We start from the raw sequence: 25,766 nt of genomic DNA on the forward strand, positions 1-25,766 counted from the left end.
CGACAAACGGCCAAAGGCACTATGGTTGTAGAAGGAGCTAGGTGGCCACAAAAAATGGACGGCAGTCCCTTGGGCTGTTCAAATCAGACCCGGGGGAGGCGGTGGACAAGAAAGGTGACAGAATGGAGAGATTGAAGGGTGGAGAAAGCGGGAAGGAGAGAAGGGAAGGAGGAGGAGTGGTGCAAAGGGGAGGAGGCAAAAGGGGCTGAGAGGCAATGTGGGGAGGGGGGCGGTGCGAAAGACCAACAACAGGGGACTTGGGGGAGGCGACCATGGGTGGAGCGGGTGAGGGTTGAGGCAAAGGCATAGAGCTTGCTCGGGCAGCAAGCAGAGCCGTGTCAGGCTCTTATGGTTTCCAATCCCCATGATTGATGACTTGTTGGTGGATGAACTCAAGGTGCTCAGGTCTTTACTAAGATATATTTGTGGTCAAGATACCACTAGAGAAGAGTGAAAGATGATGACGAGCACAATAGCCTTATGAAGAGATAGCACACCGACCATGCACATTAGGCTTCTCATATTGCTTACAAGTACTGGGAGACATCAATATGTCATATTGCTTACAAGTATTGGGAGACATCAGTAGTGTCTTAATATACTTATGTCATATTGCTTACAAGTATTGGGAGACATCAGTAGTGTCATATTGCTTACAAGTATTGGGAGACATCAGTAGTGTCTTAGATATACTTCTGCCATTTTGGACATGTCACATCTACATTATATGCGCATTGGGGATTGTTGTTAGGCCTATTTGAAATTTCCCCAATCTAGACATGAGACCTATGATTGGAAATATAGTTCTCAAATCTCATTTACTATCGGTGGTGGAGACATGATATAACATTGCATCCCTCGTATTTTGCTACATCAGTGATAGTAACGTGTTCTTTTTCTTTGAATGTCTTGTTTCCTTTATGTATATCCTCCATATGTTGCTTTGATCCTCATAGTCAAGCTTTATATAACCCGAAAGGAGTCTTGGTTTTTTGTTGTGGCTCTCTTGAAGCAATCCTTAATAATGGGTTGGTGGATGTCTTGTCCAAGGTGTTCTTTTGAGCTTTTTGACTTGACTTCAACTATGGTCAAGCTTTAACTTAGTTTAGACATACAATTAGGGCAAGTTAAGAAGAGGCACAGCCTCAACCCTTTTTTATCTTGAACCTTGGCACCTTTTTTGCCAAGCTCCTAGAATCTCAACTCTATCTTTTTGCTCGATGCTCTTCTAGTATTTTTTGATCAATATTATTTTCTTTTTTGGTGAATGCTATTTTCATAGTTTCCATTGGTATATGTTGCTTGATGCATATGCATTTTAAGCATGGTAAAGCATGTCCGCCTTGTTCACATTATATTGCTATGACTTGCAGGTCGATTGTTGCACAATCAAGGGAATTTCTATTCACTTAATAGGAGGAAACCTACTTAAAATTAAAAATGGCCTTTGAAGTTCACACATCCTATATGTTGGATTGTGGTAAGTGCTTTATTTGAATTCTAGATTTTTGTTTGTTTCATATCAGTCCATGCAAAGTGATTTTCATTTTATGAGCTCATAGAGTTGTGTGACAACGTGAGCACTTGTGGAAGTTAATCTCTCATAAACATCAACAAAAACCCCAAGGAAGATCTCACCTCATGAATGTTACCAGCTTGGTCCAAGCTTCAATAGCTTTTAGATTCTTTGGGTCTGTACATACGATCTCATGTGAAAGAGTGCGACCAAGATAGATGATCTTTGACAGTGTTTCAAGATTCCATCGTGCATTCAATGTGGTAGGACCATTAGTACACCCAAGATGACAAATACTTGTAGGACCTAGCTAAAGTTTGAATGTAGGTCTTCTTTACATCCTTAGTTGCACTGTGACTTAAGCTGAGGCATCTTTCAACCAATCCAAGATACATCAATTGTGACAATGGGAAATATATTTCTTGAAAGATTAACTTGTTTAGTTCCCATAGTTCTGATGCAATCTTGTATGTCTCATATTTCTTCAACAAGAAGTAGATGGGTGGATCATATGGAGAGATGTTATGTCTTTCTAAGCCGTAATCAAAAAGCTCTCGCAATTGCTTGAGGCTTTCTTAGTCTTTAAGCTTGCCACACACAACATAATGATCAATTAAGGTGGTTTTACCCATATGATGTGGAACAGGAGGTAAGCGAGAAGAAAGGAAGGTAGGAGAGAGGGATCCTATGTGATGAGGAAGAGGAGATACAGGAGAAGAAAGGAATGGAAGAGAGAGAGATTTAGTCCAAAATAGAATGAGAACTGGTGGTAGGATCTCCCATTCCTCAACCAAAGGTGGTATTACATACAAGAAGAGAAGCCCTTGGTTTGCCACACCCTAACGGTATAATGAGTGCTATGTGAAATATTCCTAATTGCCCCATATCGCCTAGGAAACTGTAACTAGCAGTATAATCTCTAATGCTTATCACTATGCATTACATCCTTGTACTTGATTTACCATATACTAATTCTCTTGAACCTAATCATTTGCATCTTGTGAAAATTTGCACTCAAATTGAGGGAACAAGAATGCTTGGTCCAAGTTGGGGGTTAAGCTTGTACAAAGACCCTCATTAAATAGCTTGGACGGGGTTGCTGTGCAAGGATCTCCCATCCATGTGTCAGAAGCTGTGCTTCAAGGCCCTTGTGATCTTTGACGTTGCCATTTTGAAGTTTCTTGATTGAGAGAGACTAAAATGAAATTGTATAGTCTTCACAAGTAGTTGTAGCTTGAATGAAAATATGTGGACTATTTTTTGATTAGCCTTCTCCTTTGGTGCTAGCCTTTGTCATGGCTAAGTCTACCCTTCACCTCCGGAGTGCTGGATTTGTATGTGTGAGAGCATATGTTTATACTATGGTCTACACCTGCTGTTGGGTGCTGATGTCGTTAGTGTGTTTGTTATAGTAGCTAGTCCTTGCTATGCGCGAGGGAGTTTATGGTTTCAACCTTATGAGTGACTATCATGAGATTGAAACTGCACTATGTGTTGTGCTTTTAGAGGATGAGTTTGGGCGTGTTCTTGGGTTCATCTAGATATATGCTTCCTCTAGCCAAAGAATGGGTGAAGAGGCTAGAGTTGATGGGACAAGGAATGTCTGAGAAGTCTATGGTTGGGGCTGGTTAGGGACATAGTAGTTTCATCCAAAACTCCACTTGGAGGATAGCATTGATATTCCCTACCTGCTTGTTCCTTGTGCGGGTGCCTTGGATTAGTTTCTGAGTGTGAATGCGACGGCTTGGCACTCATCATCATACTAGCTATTTTGAGGAATAGACTCTCCTTTGGATTCCCTACTAACCTAACCATGTAGGGAAAAGAATGTTGTGCAATGATATGAATGGATTGGGTGAGTTGAGATTTGGCATCAAGAGTGGGCTCATTGTCTATGTCTTTTAAGAGGATGGCTAGTAACTAAGCATATATGTGGGCTAGTGAATCATTGAAGTCATATTGATAATATGTGGGAGGAGTGAAAGGTGGTGATGATGGGATACTTCAGGGTAGAGCTAGGTGAAAGGATATGTGTGAGTGATGGCATGAGTAGGTGAACTATGAAGCTGGAAAGTTACGGTGTGAAAGCAATAAACCCTATGCTATAATCCATGGCACTATGACCACTCTTGTGAGGGCTGCATATCTATCGCTCTGATCTAGGACATCTTTGCAAACCATAGTATATATGATCAGTTTGTGGGATTGAAGACATTGAATCAAGATAGTACAATTGGTAAGTACGAAGCCAAACTAGTGTATACCTAGATGAATCCAGGAACATTCCCAAACTCATCCTCTAAAAACACAACATAGTGTAGTTTCAATCTCATGATAGTCACTCACAAGGTTGAAAACCATAAACTCCATCATGCATAGCAGGGACTAGCTACTATGACATCCCCACTGACGTCATCAGCGCCCAACAGTGGGTGTAGACCATAGTATAAAAATATGCCCTCACACCAGCACAGTTATAACATTTGGAGTATCGCATTTGACATTTCCATTCAACTGTGGAGCTCATTTCCACGCTATGTGCTGACTGCTATGAGCCACAGAAATGGCCTCCATCGCTCAAAGATGATTTTGCTTGAGGAAACATACATCCTCTTTACCAGGTATAAATCTCTCTCCAAAGGCAACATGATGCCTTTTCAAACTGGCTGCATAAACACTAAGCATGCCATTATGAAAAGTAAAATGACCACTAAGTCTTGGAGGGAATCAAGACACCATATGAAAACACCACCTCATGATTCAAGAGCAATGGACCAAAAAGTATGCCTTGGTAGAAGCTTGCCTATGCTAGCACACTGTCGAGAGTTTGTGCTCCTGGAGGAGGATGTTTATTGGTCCATGAGTGCCAAAAAGGCGAAGTTAATCCCTAAGGACCTTCCTATGGTGGCAGGTGGGAATTCCCCCCAGACTCTAAACATACCGACTGACAATACTCATTGAAGAGAGAGGGATCGGTGGAAGGTCCTACTTGAGTAGTGGGAAAAGAGGTGGCTCCCTAGTGAGCATGGAAGGAGGAGCCATACCACATGCTACCAAATGGCTCCATTTCACATACATGCATGTTGATCAGCTCCTTGCATACCAATTTTCTTTGGATGCACTTTTCTTAGACCCATGTACTTTTCACATACATGCATGTTGATCAGATCCTTGCATACTAGTTTTCTTTGGATGCACTTTTGGTAGACCCATGCACGACTGCTGGTATGTCCAGACTTCTCATGGTCAGAGTGGCAAAGGATTGGCCTATGTCAGATTACTAGCCAAGGCATCTTTGAGGCCTCTCCCCTGACTAAATGATTGCGTGAGCTCTCATCGGAGAAAAAATCTTGGGAGACTATTGCTAGAATCACTGCCTAGCATATCTGGATGGCTAGAATGAAAGTGGACACAAGCTGGTCACAGTCTGTACTGACAAGGGGTCTAAGTATATGTCTTGGGAGCTTGTTGATTTCTTAGCATCTCGTGGTATAGTTCATCAATGTAAAGTGCCATACACACCACTACAAAATGGTCTTGTGGAAAAATCTTGATGGAGATGGCACTATGCATGATCAAGCATAAGTCTTTCCCAACAAATTCTGGTTGGATGCCGTTATGTGTGCAAATTATGTCTTGAACAAGTCACCCACTAGGGCATTGAAGTCTATACACCCTATGAGGCTTGGATAGGCCGTAAGCCAATCGTTTCACACATGAGAGTGTTCACACATTTCCCATCTCAATTATGACATAAGTTTGAGGACAAGGCAATTAAATGTTGGAAAAGCCACTAGATGCTGCCACGTAGCAGCCTGGAATGCACTAGGTACGGGGGTCCTACTCCCCGCCCCATAGCCATGCAAAATCTCTTCCACATCCAACAAAAGGCTGACAGGATTATGGGAGAGGGACTCATCACCTTATTATATCCAAGGAACATAGATGCCATCTTCACTTACGGGATTTCTCCCTCCATATGTACACGTGTCAAACCGTGCGCCTAGGGCCTTTTTAGCCCTTTCATATTTCCATTAGTCCTAGGGGGTTAGGACCACACCAAGGTCCTCTTTCCAACACCCCTCCATGGTCCAATCTCTACAAGTGAGAACCGGCCGATCAAATACCACCAATCACCCACACAAGGAACGATCAAATACCATTAACCACCCACACAAGGCATGGTTAGAGAGACACACGGCAACCACCCACGATCAAATACCATTCACCACCCACACATGGAAACCACCCACATTGGGCACGGTTGACCAATTAGGTGCTGCCGCCAAGTTCACGAATGCCATCGATTCCCGCGCCAGCCAGCCGCCGTTTCTGCAGATTTCTTCAATTCTGGCCACAGAGCAGCAGCCACCATTCACTGCACAGTGCAGTTTGAGCACAGCGTGGGTCACCACTCCCACGTATGCGCAGTTGTTGTTCAGTCGCCGTGCCAGTCATTGGCCACACAGTCCACAGAGCCGCACAAGTGCCACGTGTTGCTGCCATAGTCTGTAGGCCATCCGCCTGCTCTGATACCATGTTCGAAAAGCCACTAGATGCTGCCATGTGGCAGCCTCGGAATGCACCAGGTACGGGGGTCCCACTCCCCGCCCCATAGCCATACAGAGCCTCTCCCACATCCAACAAAAGGCAGGCAGGATTATGGGAGTGGAGCTCATCACCTTATTACATCCAAGGAACCATAGATGCCATCTTTACTTATGGGATTTCTCTGTCCATATGTACACGTGTCAATCCTCGCGCCAAGGGCCTTTTTAGCCCTTTTATATTTCCATTAGTCCTAAGTTCCACGAGGGGGGTAGGACCACACCAAGGCCCTATTTCCAACATTAAATGCATCTTCATTGTTTATAGTTCAGAAAGCAAAGGCTATCAGTTATGACAGCCAAGTATTGGGAAGATTATGATCAGCAAAGATGTTGTCATTTGTTGGAATTCTGTTATGCCATTGTTGTACTGTCAAAAGCAGCCAACCGCTGTTTCTTGTGATGTCTTTGGTACGTTGCTGCCCTTTTCAACATTAAATGCATCTTCATTGTTTATAGTTCAGAAAGCAAAGGCTATCAGTTATAACAGCCAAGTATTGGGAAGATTATGATCAGCAGAGATGTTGTCTTTGCATTGTGTGCATGCCTTGACCTTGGGCTCTACCTACTTGCCCCTAGTTTGATGCATTGCTCTCAATTAGAGGCACATGGTGATTCACATCTTTTCATATCATGCTGGAAATAGACAGTTATATTCTGCATGTTACCTCCGCAAGATACGGATGCTGAATGTTTGCAAATGTCAATATTAATAGAAATTCGCATGTTTTTCAATATAAGACGCTGGAATGGTTTGAAGTAGATACTTATCTTCTCTTGCAATATATGCCAATATGACCTCTCTCTTTTTTTTTTGCAGAAATCTTGTTCTGCTTAGGGCAGATGTTGCACGGCTTCCCTTTGCCACAGGATCGGTTGATGCAGTTCATGCAGGGGCTGCCCTACACTGTTGGCCATCCCCCTCTAATGGTGTGAGTAAAAAATGCTTTCTTCCACAAGGACTAGATTCTGGAAAATGGTCCCTTTTTCATATATAGGCAAAAAGTTCGTTCTTCTATCGATTGTGGATGGAAAAATACAGAGCCTTCATGTTTGATCCAATTTCTTCGATAGGAAATAGGACTCAAACAGTCCATCAGGAAACAATACTTTTGCTATAAACTAGAATGTCATCAACTACAAACTTCGCCTTCTTCCCAATATATGGATGTAGTATATTATTCATCAAAATGACGCATGTAGTTGGAGCTTGGTAAGTCCAGAAGGAAAAACTAATAATGACCAAATTTACCTATGAGAGCAGTCTCGTGCACATCCTCAGCTACCTCTTTGTAATAGTCAACCTATAAGCAGGACTATTTATAGGTTCTATTCCAGGAATAAGTTTCATATAGTGATGGACATTGCTTTCTAGGGGTAACCCATACGGTAACTCATACTTAAAACAATCAAATGATTTATCGGAGGTCTGATCAGCTAATCAGTTCATCTCCCCATTTGGGGTAACCAAAGAGTTAGTTGATACATCTTGAAGAACTCCACTAAAACACTACAACGAAATAAACACTCACCTTGAGTTTCTCAAACCTCCATTGTCAATATTAAAGGACCCTTGTGTAAATCCTTTTTACCTCAAAGAATATATGGCAAACCTTTCAATTTAGATTGACAGATGTATTCTTGCTAATTTTTTAGAATGCCATGCCATTCCAAGAGCTACATCTGTGTGAGCTAATTTGGTTATCTAAAATCCAGCTTCTCCGCATAGTCTTGAGAGTTGGATGTAGAATTCCAACTGTTAGACTCTTTGCTTCATACTTTGTTGGACTTTCATCCGCTATCTTGATTGAATATGCATAGTAAGATGGAATGGTTTTAAGTTTCAGTCTTTTTATGAGCACGGAATTGAAGCTGAATCAAACAACACAATTACATTGACTTCTTGTCCCTTCTTTTTATTAGTCATGTCTCAGAAAGAGCTGAATACCATATTTTTGCAGGATTAAAGGATATTATGAGGTGTATTTTCTTTTTCAAAACAGACACATAATATAATTGATTCTGACCGATATGAAGGCTCCACTAGTTAAATTTGAAGCTCATCAACTCTACAAATTTCCTCCATTTTTGTGTCGCACTCTGAGATAACAATCACGGAAATGCATTAATCTAGCAATCTTTTGGCCGATGTGGCAAGATATCCAAAACATAAGTCTTTTCATCTGCCGTCTCCTTTTGTTTGTAAGAGAGAACTATTAACAAATCTCACCTATGGCAGTACTTGATTGAGAACCAATATCCAACTACCTTAACCTCAAATCTGTCCATACACGAGAGAAAGCTGATACTTCTTGGTACACATCCTTCATAGGAACCAATTCTCCATGATGATTTTCTTAGATGGCATGAACCTAGGGCCTTTACACACACTTTTATGGTTAGTGGAATAATAACATCAACTCCCAAAAGATAATGTTTCAAACTCAAAGTGCCTGTATCACTACGAGTAATTTTTTTCATATACATCATATTGAGTTCAACATCTTTCAATCGTTTATTTTCATTTGCACTAGCATGTCCTTGGAAAAGATTTGCTCCAATACATTCTCCAGTAGCATTTGCTTGAATTATGAAGGGTTTTTGCAAATCCAGCATGACTACTGGAGCAGCTCTTCAAAAGCTTCCTTCTCTCTCTTTCCAGACAGAAGCTCTAGTCTTTGTGTCAAATTATGCAGAGTCAAACTTTATGAGCAAAGTGATGGATGAATCTTATGTAAAATGAAGACATTCTAACAAAAGATCTGATTTCATGTACTCTCTTTAGATCTACCCATTCAAGTATCACCTTCAACTTCTTTGACTCCATTTGAATTTCTCCTTTAGCTATTATATCTCTAAGAAATTGTATCTTAGATGAGAAAAACTCGCTTTTCCAAATTCCTAGCACTTCTAAATAATTGATTCTCCTTAAAGAGATCAACCACAACCTTCAATTACCGTCTATGTTCATTTCATTCTTTTTGAAAATGATGATATTGTTAACAATGTCACCAAAAAGGACCAATGGTGAATAGAAAGGTGGACTACTAGGTCTTATCAACCCATTCTCCAACAATTCTTGAACTTGTTCCTGAATTTCATCTTGTTCTGCTTTACTCGCCTTATACAAACTGAAATTGCTAATTCTAGGGTCGGCACACACTGAATTTATTAGGTGGTGTACTCCCTAGAATTAGATCTACAATAGATCCTTAAGTCTCTTTGGGTGAGTCTTAGGTAAATCCCTTATAAGCAATCATCATTTTTCTCTAGGAATTGTCTCCTCTCTATATTCATACTATCTATATTTCTGTCCTCTATCAGATTCCCTTACATAAACCAAGTAAGAACAAATAGAATTCTTGAAGCATTGTCAAGTTTGTGACATGAAAGCAAGTGACTTCCTTTTGAATGTTCTTTGACAAACAGCTTAGATATTTTGTGGGACTGCCCATGTTGAGTTTTTGAATGGAATGTTTGTACTTTCAGCAAAGCGGTCCAAAACCTATCCGTATTATATCTCACTAACTCTCCTCTGAAACTGTCCTGTTCCACAAACATTTTTTTTTTTAAAGAGGAGATTCAAAGTGCTCTTAGGACTTAGTACTGCCATACTGCATTTTTTGCATTTTTTGCATTTTGCATTTTGCATTGGTATGGACGCTCGTTTAGTAGCTCCACTACCACAGCTCGTTGTATCAGAATTTTCACAGTCTCATAGACCCATCGGTCTTCCGAAGACTTTAATAAACTTTCTTTCTTTCTTTCTTCTTTCTTGATCTTGGTTTTATATCCATTCCAAAATTTTGAGACCATCCCTTGTAATGCAAGCGCCTGAGTGCTGCTGAACCTTCAAGTATGAGAATGGCAAAATTCAGTTTTGTGCGAAATACCTATGACTTTGCAACAATTTCCCATTATACTTCATCATCTGAACATGCTTCTCTCCTAATTTGATTCGATCCGCCTAGTTTCGAATGCCTGGGTTGACATGGAACTCCCTAGAATTTCTTCCGTGAAGTTTTACTTTTTTAGGCACAATGGTACCTGTCCTTTCCCATTCCTTTTGGTCATAATCTGTGATTTCCTCGTCTTCATCAAAATTCATCTTGTCATCCTCTCTTTCTTCTTGCAACGTACACTCAATCCTTGAAACCTTGCAGGCTGCATGGTCTTTTCTTTTTTGAAGACTTTAATCTAACCTTCTCCTTCTCTTGTTCTTTTTCTGAGCTGAATTTTGTCCTGGATGGCTATCTAGAATTTCTTCTCTTTCTCAACCTTTTGAGTGCTTTTGAGAGTACTAGACCATTTAGAAATATCTGTTTCCAATGAGCTTCAATGTCAGCCTTAAAAGACTCAAAAAGCTCATACACTTCTTCAATTTCTTGTTCCTGGTCTGGTATCTCATCATCACTACTCCTTCCCGCGGCAATTCCTCAACATCAGATTCAACCAGCGTCATCTTGTCCATGAACCATACTGATCTCTTCCTCTTTGTGGCTATGGACTTCTCGAGATGTAGCCTCTTTGAACCCTTGGCATCCACCATGGCTACAAGGGAAACACTAACTCAACCCTTCTCTGCTTCACACAAACACAACATAGGCAATCCTAGGATTGCTCAAGTCTACAACCAAATAAATCAATGGAAGGACTTCGATCTCATCTATCAGAACCATGCTTATGCGACATGTGTTTTCGAGGATTTATTTAATTAAAACAAGAAATTGATAACGATTAACTGAAAATGTAATCCACAACATATCATTCAGCCACACATAATTTTAAAACAAAAAGAGAATGGAACACATATAAAGTGAGGCTACGTGGGGTGCAAACAAGGATCACCCATTGAATCTTCGTATGATAAGCTTCCAAAACTAAGGATGAAACCTATGAAGTTTTAGGAGGACAAATAACTAAAGACTACCCCTTTATAACTGAAGCAACGAATTACATTGCTTCAATGAATAGGAAATGAAGTACCTGTAGCCAAGACATGGTGATAACCATGGAATCTATATCAAGTGCCCAAAACTCAGCCAATGGAACAGACTGAAAATGGACTTCTCATGCTTCCTACATCCTCCTTCCACGAAGACATTGTTAGATGATTTATAAACTTTATCCCACAACCGAATTCTAATGGATAGCATCGAGTGATCCTCGAATATCTTAACAGAAACTGCTCCAACAGCCTCAATCAAAGGCCACCAATGAATTCGCCAACCAAAAAGATACCAAATGATGCCAAAGGCCACGACCATCAAACATAGTAGGCACCAGCAGTTGTACTAGCATGAAATCATCAATGGTGTTCAGAAGTGGAAAAACGGTAGCCAAAAAGGGAAAAACCAATTAAAATTCTAAATGGTGCCAGAATTCGTCCAAAACAATGGAATAGGGCTCTAGATCAAATTGCAATTGATCAGAAGTCCGTTCCTGTCCAATCGTAATTTGCCTAGGATCAATCTTTCATGATTTGATCTCAAAACAGTTGCTGATTCCCCAGAGAGCTGACAACTTTGTTCTTATGCCATGTGTCTTTGGACGTGGAATTAAACTGGCTCCAACGATAGAAAAGATAAAAACTGAAACAAAATAAGTTGGATAGTGTGAGAAGTGCTGAATCGTTAAGTAGGAAGGGCTTCTTCCCAGATCATGATTGATTTGGAAGAGAAAATCTAGGTGGTGTACTGATAAAGCACTTGTGGAACAGCTGCAGCATTCTGAAATTACTGTTTTATGCCTATTTGAGCACGGTACAGTGTGTCAGAAGGTACAGTAACTGGAGGGAAATTTTTTGTTTTGCTGCAGATTTTTTGACAGTAAAAACAGCACTATTGTGAGTGCTCTTGGCTCTTGATAGAGCAGGTTTTTCTGAGAAATCAGAATTTTATTCAGTCATTTTTTTGACTTACAGGGAGTCAGGTACTTTCCTTATCTGATATGGCATCAGGGGGAAGTGAATCATCAATTCTGAACATAAAGAAATTGGAAGGGGCACACAATTATGCATTATGGGCAGAACAGTGTTTGAATGTACTTCTGCTAAAGAAGATTTCTAAGCCCATAAGGGTGAAGGGTGTCAAGCCATCTGGGATGTCAGATGATGAGTGGGAGGAGCTAGATTTGTCCGCTAGGGCTGCTATCATGCTTACTCTCAGTGATTCTCTTGTGTTCAATGTTCAGCCTGAAAAGACCTCTTATGGCCTATGGCAGAGGCTAGCAGAGTTGTATGCCCAAAAGAGTTCAGCCAGTAAGGTTTATTGGTTGAAGAAGCTGGTTGATCTTCGCATGAAGGAAGGCACAGCTATGACCTCACACTTGAGTGAGTTCAATGCCATCTTTACACAGTTGATTGCACAGGGGTTGAACCTTGATGAGGAGTTCAAGGCTACTTTCTTGTTGTGTACCCTTCCTGAGAGTTGGGACACTTTCAAGACCACCCTGTCTAATTCAAATGTCACTCTTATATATGCTGATGTAAAGAGCTCTCTCCTTATGGAGGAGATGAGCAGGAAGAATAATGCGGGCAGCAAGTCTTCAAATGCTTTGCAGGTACAAGAAAGAGGCAGGACTCAGCAGAAGGGGAGATCTGCTAGCAAGTCCAAATCCCGCAGTCAGTCCCGTGGCAAAAAGGATATTGAATGCTTTTATTGTGGCAAGAAGGGACATGTGAAGTCTAAGTGCTTCAAGTTTATACGGGATCAGAAAGCCAAGAAGGCTGAGGCAAAGGATGCAGGCAGTGGAAGCAAAGGAAAAGGCAAGGCCAAGGCAGATGACTTGGATGCAGTGAATGTTGCAGCAGAAGACAGTGAAAGTGACAGGCATGATGTTTTATGCTTTTCTGCTGTAATTGCACATACATTGGTTATTGATGGCCATGACATGCACACCTGGCTCTTGGATTCAGGTGCTTCTTTTCATGTTACTCCTCATAGGGAGTGGTTTACTTCCTACACAGGCACTCATGGAGTTGTTCACCTTGGGAACAACTATGCATGTCAGATTGCAGGGATTGGCAGTATACAGATAGTATTCCCTGATGGACGCATATTTATGCTTGATGGTGTTCGCCATGTGCCGCAAATCAAGAAAAATCTGATTAGCACTAGCTTGTTGGATGACAGTGGTTACCACACCACATTTGGGGATTCCAAATGGGTGATTACTGATGGCCAGGTTGTAGTGGCTGAGGGTTATAAGAGTGATACCTTGTACCCTCTTTATGTTTCCAGTGTAGGTAATCATGTTGTTGCCATAACCGAGCTGCCAAAGGTTTCATTGTGGCATAGCCGGTTGGGACACATGTCCGTTAAAGGAATGCAAGAACTGTCACGTTTGGGTTATCTGCCGTCTCTTTCATTTTCAGATTTGCCTACTTGTGATCATTGCATTTTTGGAAAGCATTCTATGACTCCTCATAAGAGGAGAACTCCCCAGAATAAAGCACCGCTTGATCTAGTGCACACTGATTTGTGTGAGATGCCACAGCTATCACTAGGGGGTGCAAAGTATTTCATTACTTTTATTGATGATTCCACACGCAAAGTGTGGGTCTATTTCTTAAAGCATAAAAGCGATGCTTCAGATGCTTTCAAGAAGTTTGTCGCTCAGGTTGAGAATCGGACAGGTCGCAGGCTGAAATGCCTCAGATCCGATAATGGGGGTGAGTATGTGTCACATGCTTTTGTACAGTTTTGCGAAGCTAAGGGCATTAAACAGGAACTCACAGCCCCTCATAATGCATCTCAAAATGGTGTGAGTGAGCGGATGAATCGAACTATTCAAGAGAAGGTTCGATGTATGTTGTCTTATGCTGCATTGCCCCATGGCTTTTGGGCAGAAGCCGTGCAAACAGCAGTTCACATAATTAACAGGTTGCCGAACAAGGCTTTGGAGTTGAAAAGGCCAGAGGAGGTGTGGTCTGGCAAGCCACCTTCATATAAGCACTTACGTGTGTTTGGCTGCGAGTGCTTTGCTCATATACGCAAAGAACTACGCACCAAACTGGAGCCAAAGTCTTTCAGATGCATCTTTATGGGTTATGGTGACGAAGGTGAAATGGGGTACAGGTTATGGGATCCCGTTAAACGGAAGATTATACGCAGCAATGATGTCATCTTTAAAGAGGATAGTGTACACAAAGAACCCGTGCAACCTGTGGAATACAGGAGGGTTATTTATGATGATGTCGGACAGCAAAGAATGCCCATTTATATGCAGCAGCAGGCTGCTGCAGATAACCTTGTTCAAGAGGGTATACAGGCTGAAAATCAGCCAGATAATTTTGCCAATGATGCACCACTGGATATGCCAGCAAATGGGGCTGTAGAACAGCCAAATATGGTGGTACAGCCACCCGTCATGACGGGAGGTGAGCGGGGCTGTGAGGGGAGGTTAGCGAGGATGTGAGCAGAGAGAGGGTGCCATAACTGCTCAGAGAGAAGAACATGAACTCATTCTTGATTTTGTGCATGGTAAACAATCCTTCTGAGATAGCTCCCTACAACATGCCCTTCATTGTTCTTTTATGCCTTTGCACACCCCTATCCTCTTCTATATTTAAGGCTCTAATCTTTCAGCTCTTCACTTTTGATTCTTGAATCTGTGGTTCATTCCTCAAGCTCAACAAACTTACCTAGTAAGTCTCAACACTACATTTCTAGATCAATAATGGTAGGTCATGCTCTAATTGGATAGGCTTATCGTTTGCCAAGCTTCCTTGACTGTTGTATCACAAGTGCAATTAGAGCTGGATCGTAGGAAAATATGGACCTGTTGTTTTAGCCATCCTATGAGTTAACCCTCAAGCTATGGTTCTTCTTGACACTAGCTATATCAAATCAAACACCAGAATCATAAACCATAAAGTACTACACAAAGAGATTCAACTTGAACAAAGCTCAAAGTTGAATCAATTGCTAGATTGAGATTGTGGAACATACTAGAGCAACGAGTCATGAACTTAGTCTATAGTCTATGTGGTTGTGTGAACCGTGGGAACAACAACTTGGAAGAGAAGGAATTGTAGAGGGGGCTGTGTGGGCCGAAAGGAAGGTGCGGGAACTAGCATTGAGATTGGATGAGAAGGGAAGAGGCAGCAACTTCCAGGTTTAGTGATTTGTTTTTCCTCCTGGTATCTTACTCAAGCATTTCTTGAATAACTTCATGGGTTTCTGCCCCTTAACCACTTCAAAACAGGATTAAGTCGCCTTAGAGTGCTCCTTGGATGTCTTTGTTGCTTCCATCCTCTTGGATTTTTCCTAGGCTTGTCCATGGTTGGCTCTAAGCTCCTCCAGACATACTTTGAGTGCCACAGAGAGTTCTAACTGGTAAGTCGTGTTGGTTGAATTTGGATATTGAAAATACAAGGACAAGTATCTTTCAACCAGCTTGTTTGGGTAGCTACAATGTCTTATAGAATTGGAAAAGTGAAAGGCATATGACATGTTTTTTTAGATTAGGTTGCTGGTTATACTTTCAAATTTTTTGAAATGCAACTCATCCTGAGAGTTTCTATTCAGTATTAAGTCAAAAATACCTTTCAAACCAAGCGTTTATACAGTTGGTCATTTGTCAATATTTCTGTCTTCCAACCAACCACATTGGTCATGTACTGCAATTGCATTATGAAGTTTCATCTATTGATGTGAGTATCATTGCTGGGATGGACTGCAGGTTGCTGAAATCAGCAGAATCCTTAAACCTGGTGGTGTCTTTGTGGCCACTACACAAGTTTTGGATCTCATCAAACCCGTCAAACAGGTGATCGTGAAATTTAAACATGCTCTATGTGCAAAAATGTGTCTACCTGTGATAGCAAAAACTTGTTAATATACCCGTGATGGAGGTTGAGAAGCTCTAAAATTAACCAGAACTGCAGGCAATAAGGCAAGCGTATGGAGGACCAGGGATTTGGAGTGAAAAGGAGTTGGAGGAACTCTGCCAAACCTGTGGCCTTGTGCAATGGTCAAGAATTCGAAGACTTGCATTTATCATGTTTACTGCTCAAAAACCTTCATGAGTTAAACTTCCAATAGTTTGCCATCTACTAAATGCTCTCCAAGAAAAACACACAAAATTATCTACATTTGATCTTCTATGTGACGTCGAATGGTGCATTTTGATGTACCATGGGACGCTAGCTGAAGCCACAGAGAAATTGATGAAAACTTAATGCGATTTCCCAGCTTTGAATTATTTGCAGATATGACATTCATTGTAATTTCTGGGTTTAAAATTTTCGATGGTCGATATGTCATTTACACATTTGAAGCCAAATAATAGGGATGGTACCGAATCAAAAGTTTGTCAGTATCCTTGTGTCAGGATTGACTGTCTCTTGATTATACTTAGTTTTATGGCTGATTCAACTTGACAGTCACTTAGATTGTTTCTTTTCAAAGCCCTTATTCGTACATGTTGTCATTAGAGTTAAAATGGGAACCGAGGGGCAGTGATGGTTACTCACACGTGGCCACCCAAGTAAATGGTATTGCTTTGCACAGTGGAGAGTTTTATCAAGTCAAGTAAGATCTTAATACTTGAGATGAGCTTAGAGTTTCTAATTCAACAAAGGATTTGAATGGAATGAATCTCATGTACATCCTTGTTAATGGGGCAGATAAGAAAGTCCAATGAATGTATGGAAGAGCAAGATGAGTGAGTCCCTTTGATGAAGTCTAAATGCAACCTAGTACATGGGCCAATATAATCAATACTTAAAATGCCATAGTTGCATATATGTATTCTGTTTTTGCATATTTAAACTATGCAGATCGGGCATTGCAATACCATCACCACCACCATATCCTCAAATTCCACCATCTCATTTGTGCATTAAAGTATTTTGAGATTTGTGAAGTAAGCCAAATATTGTCTTTTCTTTCCTTGATAGATTTGTATTGATTGTGAAAGAGATGGGCACCAAGAGTAGAGAAGTAAGGCAAGAATACATCATGCATAGGAAACAAATGGCAGATTACCACTCTAAATATCTAAGCATATGGAAATCTTGAAAGAATTGGGATTGTAGCTGAAAGTGTCACACCATGCTAGTAAGAGACTCAAAGAAGTGATTGCCTCTCCACTCTTGGAGAAAAGTCATCATCTTCGCTCATGATGTAAATCTAGAAATCCCTTGCAGCGCCGACCAAATGGCTATCAAGATTATGTACAATGTTTGTTAGATGTTAGCCAGGGTGTGAGCTTGGTGGAACAAGTTGCCATCTATAGCCTTTTTGCATCTAGATCTCCAAATGTGCTAGGCAATGCTATTCACAACAATATCCCAACTCATGTCCATTGACATAGGTGGTCTATATTGAGAGGTAGGAATAATGTCAAGTTTACAAAACAACTCTACAAGATGATAATGAATTGTGATACTCCTATAAGAGACCTGACTTTCATAAAGTATTTGAAGTCTTTGTCAAAGAGATATAGGCCATAGTGTATCAAGTGATGAATAAACAAAAATTACCCATAAGGTGTGCAATCCTAGGTCAAATGATCTTGGCCTATTTGCATTCCCAACGACAATGTTAAATAGACTCATCGACAAAGGCCAAGAAGGATCAACTCCAAAAGTGTTCGTCCTTTGATTTGTTGCACTTCTCCACGAATGGAAAAGAGAATCTTTATTATTTTTGAGGGATTTCTAGGTCCTCCTTTAAAATTACCTATGTAAGGTTGGAGTGATCTAAACGTTGTCTTATTGATGAGATGACGATCTCATCTACAACTTTAGAGTGACCTAAAATCTCTTCCACTGATGAGCTTTAGAAGGATTCCCTCCTCTTGCTCAAATTTGCACTCTACGGTCAATACTGATCGTAGATAAAGAATGGAAGGCCCTTGGAGAGATTGCCTACATCAATCCACTCCCATTCATCTAGGTCTTAGTAAAGATATTGACAACACTCCCATAAATCCTTACCCTCCAAGCACCAAGGAAACGCCGTTCGAATGAGGGTCAATGTACCAACAAATAGCATAAAACCATTTCTTCACATGACCCACTATTGTGATTAGCTTTAGGTGTGCATCCACCTCTATCCCACGTGATGCCTATGACATGTAGTGGAACACTTGTGTTAAAGAAAGTCTCCATCGCAACAGGTGGGAAACTAAAAACACTTCAAAAGACCCGTGTCTCGAAATGACCCACAAGTGCTTCCTACAAAGTATGACATGAAATTGTCAAGGTGTTGTCCAATCCTAATGAAAATGTTCCTCGACTGCTTTTGTTCACTTGTGTTAGAGAAAGTCTACATCGCAATAGGTGGGAAACAAAAGACCCGTGTCTCGAAATGATCCACAAGTGCTTCCTACAAAGTACGACATGAAATTGTCAAGGTGTTGTCCAATCCTAATGAAAATGTTCCTGGACTGCTTTTGTTACCACTACCCGAATTGTGGACTAAGCCACCAAACCTCACTCATCTCAAAGTTCCATACTATAGTGAAGAGCCAGAGCCAACCAATGCCTTCGTCTCCCTCCTTATATTTCGAGAGCTGTCATTCTTGAGGTGGTTTGTAGACTCAACACACTGGCCCCAAAGGAAGAGAAAAAAGATGATGTGGTTTGATCCTAAGGTGTTCCTACTTTGTTCCCTTGATGTCTATGTCATCCCCCATCTCTAGTGGCTCATTCCAAATTGATAATTGCATCTATCAAAGCAAAATTTCTACCACTCCTCTGAGATGACTAGCCATCTAGGTTTTGTGGTCTTTAGGGAGGTCCTTAAATGCCTTCCAAGATCCCATAGAAGTAGCCTAACCTCTCTCCCATTTTGAACACTACATATAACCCAAAGAATGGAGAGATCTACCATGGCGATCCAAGATAAATTCATTCACAGACTAATTATTTATCAATCTCATCTTGCATAATAGGAAGAACCCTTAGTAAGGAACCTTTGAAACTATGCCAAGCTCTAACAATTGGTGAAGGTGGCATTATGAGATTTGTAAAAGGAAGGATCCACCTAGTGTTATCCAACCACTCACCGCTTGATGAAGGAATACAAGATCCAAAGCATCATAAGATTTACAGAAGTAAGGATTCACAGGTATTGTCCAACCACTCGTATAAGACCCAAAGCATCATAAGAAAAAACATTTTCATGGCTCTTGATGTAGCATATGCAATAAGTATTAGGATCAATGATATTAAGCCCTCCCTTCTTGGTCAAAAGAATCAAGATCTCGCAAGTACCTCTTGCTGTAGCATTTGTAGATCCATCAAGTTTGCTTCGAAGAAAGGTCCAATGGATAAAATTTTAAAAATCCAACCCTTTTGCAAAAATGTATGCATAAGGTGTGGCATAGAATATGAGAAAACCTTTGCACAATTGCAAACATGACATCTATCAAAATAGATATTGCTTTAGAATCATACTTTGCTTGGCCGATACAGATGCCTAGATGCAATAACTAGAAGGATATGCAATCAAAGGTCAAGAACACAAAGTATGCAAATTACTCAAATTCTTATATGGATTGAAGCAAGCACCTAGAGCATGGAACGATAGGATCCACAATCATTTTGTTAGTAAGGGTTTTCAATCATCCACTCAGGTCCTTCCTTGTATATTAGTAAGAATTCATAAGGAATTGTTCTTATTATTTGATATGTGGATGATTTGGTCATTACAATATGTAATGGCAGCCTTATTTCAAAAGTCAAAATAGACATGAGGGAGTGGAGCAATCACTTGTGGCTCATGCCTACTAGCTAAAAACTAAGAGGAAGCATTCTCCTCTTGACTCCCTATGTGGGATTTAATCTTATAGTAGATCTTTGTCCCAAAATCACATAGTCCATAGAATGTTTTTGCATTCAAATTTTACAAGCCAATATCTATACCCTTTTGTTCGTGGTATTATGTGTATCCCTTCAAGTTGTGTTCAAATAAAAATTTCAAGTGTGCAATGAAATGGCCAAATTTTCATCATAACCTTTGCTCTTGCATTGATGAATTTGGCAAAAGAAAAAGTGTTAGCCTAATGAAAACATAAGTGGATCTTGGGGGATAAAATAGCCAGGAAATGGCATGTGTCAAATTGAATGAGTGCTAAGCATTTTTTATGGAGGAGCAAAATAGTAGGTGCAAGTGGAAATGAGCTACTTAGAAATAAATGGAATAGAAAGGAAAGACAAGGGAGGAGCTTGAAGTACTCAAGAAAATGGAAGAAAGATGCCTTTTATTACTTGGCCTCTTGGGCATGAAAGACACAAATGTCTGCAAGTACTGGGCCTACAAGGGATGGCCAACCTTTTTCCCTACTAAATCGACGTGTCCCTCATCACCGAGTTCCTAGTAACACATAGTACATTCGTCAGGAACAAGGATCAAGATCTAACACAATATCACCTCAATCTCAACATGATCAGGTCAACGTACAAATTGCCACTTATTGGCAAGGGGTACAAGAGCATTCAAAACATGAATATCAATAGATTACACCACAAAGAAGCACCGTGGTGGCATCCCCTTCGATGCGATCCATCCACCCTCTTTGATCAATCGAGCCTTGCAATGCCTCACAAGGGTGGAGGCAACAAACCACCACAACATCATCACACCCTTGATTTACTCGCTTGCTTGTATTAACCACAAACCCATTAGTTGGGATATGTTCTTTACAAAATCGCTCCATAATTTTTGTATGCATCACGACTTCAAGATGGGAAACCCAATGATCCTAATGCTAAGCGGTCCTCTACAACCCTGCTAATCAATCCCTCTTCGTCCCAATCTGTCCCCTCCTTCGGAATCAATCGGATACAAGCAGAGGAAGCGCTTGCATTTTGTGCCTCGAGTGCCTACGACACTAAAGAAGCCTATGCAAGCCAAGAATTGCATCAAGCCAACCGGATGGAAGAAAGGATGATGATGTTAATGATCCAGTATCAGCAGATGTCCTTTAACATATTCTAATAGCATCATGAAGCATAGGCTGCCAAATCTACTCAGCTCATCATGTCCAATCACCATCAAAATGAGCTGCAGCAACAATTGAACAAGGAGCCAAAATGGCCATTTTTTATTTTTATTTAATCACGATTTTGTCTTGCTATTTTTCTCCTCCACAGGGCCTCTCTCTCTCTCTCTCTCTCTCTCATCCCTTTCAATTCATCATGTCCAATCACCATCAAAATGAGCTGCAGCAACAATTGAACGAGGAGCCAAAATGGCCTTTTTTTTTTTAATCACGATTTTTTCTTGCTATTTTTCTCCTCCACATTTTCAGGGCCTCTCTCTCTCTCTCTCTCTCTCTCTCTCTCTCTCTCTCATCCCTTTCAATTCATCATCTCCACCCTCTTTCGCTATTTGGATCTCTGGCATGCCTTATGAATGATTTATTATCATTCAGCTTGTTTTTTCCTGCAAAAAAAAAAAACAAGTGGCATTTTTGTAGCAAGGGCCACTTAAAGAGTATCCCCCTCTCAATAGGCCAGAAACTGCGAATCAGCAGTGCTTCCCGCTATCTTGGGTCCACACATGGTGGAAATAACTTTCACACACTAGGGTAAAGGGGCTAGTAAAAAGGTGGGCGCCTTTAAAATGTCAACATCCTCCCCTATTTTCTCCATGGAAAGACCTAATAAAGAGGCATGGAAAAGGGAAAACATGCTTAGGTGTCAAGCTCTTATGAAAAGTTTAGTCTAGATGTGGCATAGTACTTGCCCACCAGTGCCTTCAGTATTGGGCATGTAGGTTTAGTCTTTTCCTCCACCAGCCTGGGGGAATGCCGTAATCCCCATTTCCTATTAAGGTCAGCAAACACGCAGGGGGCAGGGGGGGGGGGGAAGATCGACCTGTAAATTCTTTTTGCAGATACCTTTTTCAGTCGGGTCTTTCCTAGAGCTCCTGTGACTAGGCTGATTGATGCAGTTCGTAGGCCAATACTCTGGCAGCCCCCGTAAAATCCTGTGAAGAAAGACAGTTTCTTGGACTGATAGGGAGTAATCACAGCTAATATCCCCAATGGGTTTCCAATCTCCCTTCGAGGGACACCACATTTGGGACCAATACTTGAACCCTTTCTTGCATATAGATCTCGCCACATCCTTCCTAGCAACAGATTGGCCCTCCATTTGGATTGCATAACTCCACCAAATCGACTCACTAAGGTTGGCATCCCCCTTGAGTCCACCCAGCCCCTTCCAAGTCGACTTGGAGATGCAGCATTTCCAGGCATAGATTAGTCCCTGCCTCAGGGCCTTCAGTGGCGCTACTCACCGCCTCTTTGGCTGTTTATCCACACCCGCCTGATCCCTCCGTGAGAGAGAGCTTTTTGTTTCCACTTAGGGCTGCGTCCGATTTGTGAATGCAGCCCCGTCAGCTGCAAAACTGACTTTTATGTATCTTGTTTTTTCGAAGTAATATAATCAGCACTGTTTTTTCGGGAAAAAAAGAATAGGGTGATGGGGCCGGATGGTACAATAGTGAGTGATTTCTGGCATATTGCCCAAGTGTTCCTGATGCATTTAAAAGGGTTATTGGGGCAGGCAGTATTTCAATCTGAGGACTGGCAGGACGCTATGGAGGACTTTGCTAAAGGACCTCAAACCAGACATAACAGGCTCCCAAAGAGGATTGATCTCGCGTCCCTTCTCTCAAGATGAATTGCGGGAGGCTCTGGCAGATTTGAAGAAAGAGAAATCATCTGGGTCAGACGGGCTCACCGCTGAGTTCTTTGTGGAATTCTGGGATGTCCTGGGCAGGGATTTAAGAGCGATGGCAAACGATGCTGTCACAAAAGGAACTCTCTTTAGAATACAGGCTTAATCAAGCTCTTCCCCAAAAAGCCCAGCAGACTAAATGTGGGGGATTGGAGACCGATTTCGATGCTCAACACATCCTACAAGGTGATTGCCAAAGCGTTGTCTCTACGCATAAGGGAGCTGTGCACCAAGATTGTAGATAAAGAACAGTGTGGATTTGTAAAGAATCGGGATATCTTTGAGAACATCCTTAATATCAGTTTAGCTATGGACTATGCAGAGAAGTCAGGACAGAAATGCCTTCTTCTGAGCTGGATCTAGATAAGGCTTATGATCGTATCAGATGGGACTACATGCTGGGAGTCCTCCTAAAACTTGGCTTTGGTTCAAACTTCTGTAACATGATCAGCTGTTCAACTACATCGTTTTATCTTACGCGGGTGCAGAAGCCCCAACAGCTAATCTTATTCTCATTTATTCTTACAAAATTTCTAAATTTGTATGATTGGACTTATTCTAGTCTTACAAAGGTATATTCTGTAACATGATCTCTATGCTCTTTGGGAATGCCTCAGCTGCGTTGTGCTTGAATGGTGGAATTGTAGGGGCCTTTGACTTAACCAGGTCCATTAGGCAAGGGTGCCCGATTGCTCCACTAGTTCAGTACCCCTCATTCAGATAGTCAAGCAGAAAGTAGCTGAAAACAGCCTGCATGGGCTAATGCTTCCAAATGAAGAGCAACTCGTATTGCAACTCTTCGCAGATGACCTCATGGCAATTTGTGTTGAAGAGAAGAAGTCAGTGGCTTTATTCTGTCAGGCCTCGGGATCCATTTGCAGCTGGGTCAAGTCATATGGGTTTAGGCTATAACCAGAGAGGTCTCAACAGATTGGTTAAGGGAACTGCCAGTTCAGTGGATTGATCAAGGAGTAATTGTGAGATACCTGGGAGCCGCAATCGGGGTAGGCATTTCAGTGAAACAAAGATTCCAATGGTTTAAAGAAAAGATCAAAGCTAAATTGGGGGCATGGCACAGGATGTGCCTTGGATGGAATGCACGACTGTTAATTGTGAAGCACATCTTATCTGCCTCTGTCACATATGGGGCCTCAGTGTGGTCCCTTAAGTGAACACATTGGAATGAGGTTGAGAAGCTCTTTAGAGCCTTCCTCTGGGCAGAAGAGGATGGGAAAAGGAGAATACACTACATTTCTTGGGATGCATTGAAGATCCCCAAACAACTCGGCGGAGTAGGACCACCAGATATTGCTTCTAAAAATCTCTCCTTGGTGGGGAAATGGCTGCCTCACATGCTTCATAGCAGCGCAGCATGGGTGGTGATGGCTCGGTGGTTCATAGAGTAAGGGAAAGGACAGAAAGTGGGCTCGTGGAAAGGCCTCCAATGGTATGAGAAACTCTTCTCCGATTTCCCCTTGAGAGCAGTATTGGAGTGTGATCCAATTGTACCACTGAGCTACTTAAGATATGCATTTAGAGACTCTACCACCATTCATGCTTTTCAAGTGTTAGTAATGGTAGCAATGACACTATTGATTAGTCTGAGTCAATTGCATGATTGAGGTACTTTGATATGTGGTGAGTGCTCAAGAATAGGGTGAAAACCTTTTGTTTTCCTTGTAGTTTCCTAAGCACTATTGAAGTGCATTGAGATTTGGTGGGTGTTTAGTGCTGCTTAGAGTGGATATTTCATTATGTTTACCTATGACTCTCAACCATACCATCCCGTAATCTAGTGCTTGACATTGTTTGGTCTCGCTACTCTCAATGGGTGTCTTATTTGTGCATTTTACCATGCCTATGTGCTCAAAATATTGTGTATGCTTGTGCACATAACCTATGTGTCTAGTTGTGCAAACTTTTTGGACTATAGGATGTGGAAGATCCAAGCCCCTAGTTTAATGCTCTGGCTTCTTGGCTGTGAAGCCATGATCTTATTCATAGTGCGACTCTCTGATAGAGTTTTATAGACTATCATTTTTTAAGGTTCCAATTCTATTTATTTTTCTTTTGCTATGGTGTCATAACTGGCATCAAAGCCCTGTGTTTGTCACTAGAATTTCATCAATAAAGTTTTTTGTTTGACTCATCCTGGATTGAGATGAAAATTGTCCAGCTCTATGCCCAAGATGTCTTTGGTCTTTATGAGCGTCGTATGGAATCTAGCACCAGGAGAAACTGTTGAGCTGGCATGATGTCCAGGCCAACCTGAAAGCCGAGATATCTAGTAGTCTGCCCCCGCGGGATCCATCTGAAACCCAAAAACCTCCCCCACTGTGAGCATGCCTCAGGGTTTGTGAGAAAATCAACTGATTTGTTCAAGTTGATTTTCGCACCGGTTGCCGAACAGAAGACCTCTAAGGCCAGTCTCACCCTCTCCAGCATCATCTCATTATCCTGAACATACAGCGCTGTGTCATCTGCATACTCCGAGTCCAAGAGCTCCGTGTCCTCCCTGATGGGAAGGCGAACACCCCGGATCCCTGTCGACCTCGCCCGAAGATAGTATGTCATCGCCTCGACGAAGAAGAGAAACAGGTAAGGAGCGAGTGGGCAACCCTGACGCACTGATCTCTCCAATCGAAAACGCTCTCCCATCCTGCCGCCGATGACCCTGCTGGAAGCTGTCCTGTATAACGCTGAGATACCATGAATCCATCCCACTGGAAATCCAAGTCTCTCCAAAGTACCCTCCAGGAAGGACCAGTCCACTCGATCGTAGGCCTTCTCAAAGTCGAGAAGTAGGATGGCTAAGTGCGACCCGCTGTGCTGAGCCCACTCCGTCGCCTCTGAGAAGGTGAAGACATTATCCAGGATACTGCGATCCTGGACAAAGCCTGTCTGAGTGTCATGAATGAGGTCAGGAAGTAGTGGCCGAACTCTG

At 41.6% G+C, this 25,766-nt stretch overlaps 1 protein-coding gene across 1 annotated transcript in view; it reads left to right on the forward strand.

Annotated features, from left to right (window-relative positions):
* The window catches only part of LOC147888488 (putative methyltransferase At2g41040, chloroplastic), an 81,569-nt gene extending 65,149 nt beyond the window's left edge, over nt 1–16,420 (forward strand). Inside the window, exons 6-8 of the mRNA XM_087392739.1 lie at nt 6,944–7,055; nt 15,808–15,894; nt 16,013–16,420. Of these exons, the coding sequence (XP_087248865.1) occupies nt 6,944–7,055; nt 15,808–15,894; nt 16,013–16,153 (340 nt within the window). The 3' untranslated portion in view covers nt 16,154–16,420. The remainder of the gene's footprint in view (nt 1–6,943; nt 7,056–15,807; nt 15,895–16,012) is intronic.
* Nucleotides 16,421–25,766: the final 9,346 nt, after the last annotated feature.

Source organism: Dipteris shenzhenensis, chromosome 21 (assembly GCF_047967505.1).
Source record: "Dipteris shenzhenensis isolate YYH24624 ecotype China chromosome 21, Dip_SZ_1.0, whole genome shotgun sequence".
NCBI classification, from domain to species: Eukaryota; Viridiplantae; Streptophyta; class Polypodiopsida; order Gleicheniales; family Dipteridaceae; genus Dipteris; species Dipteris shenzhenensis.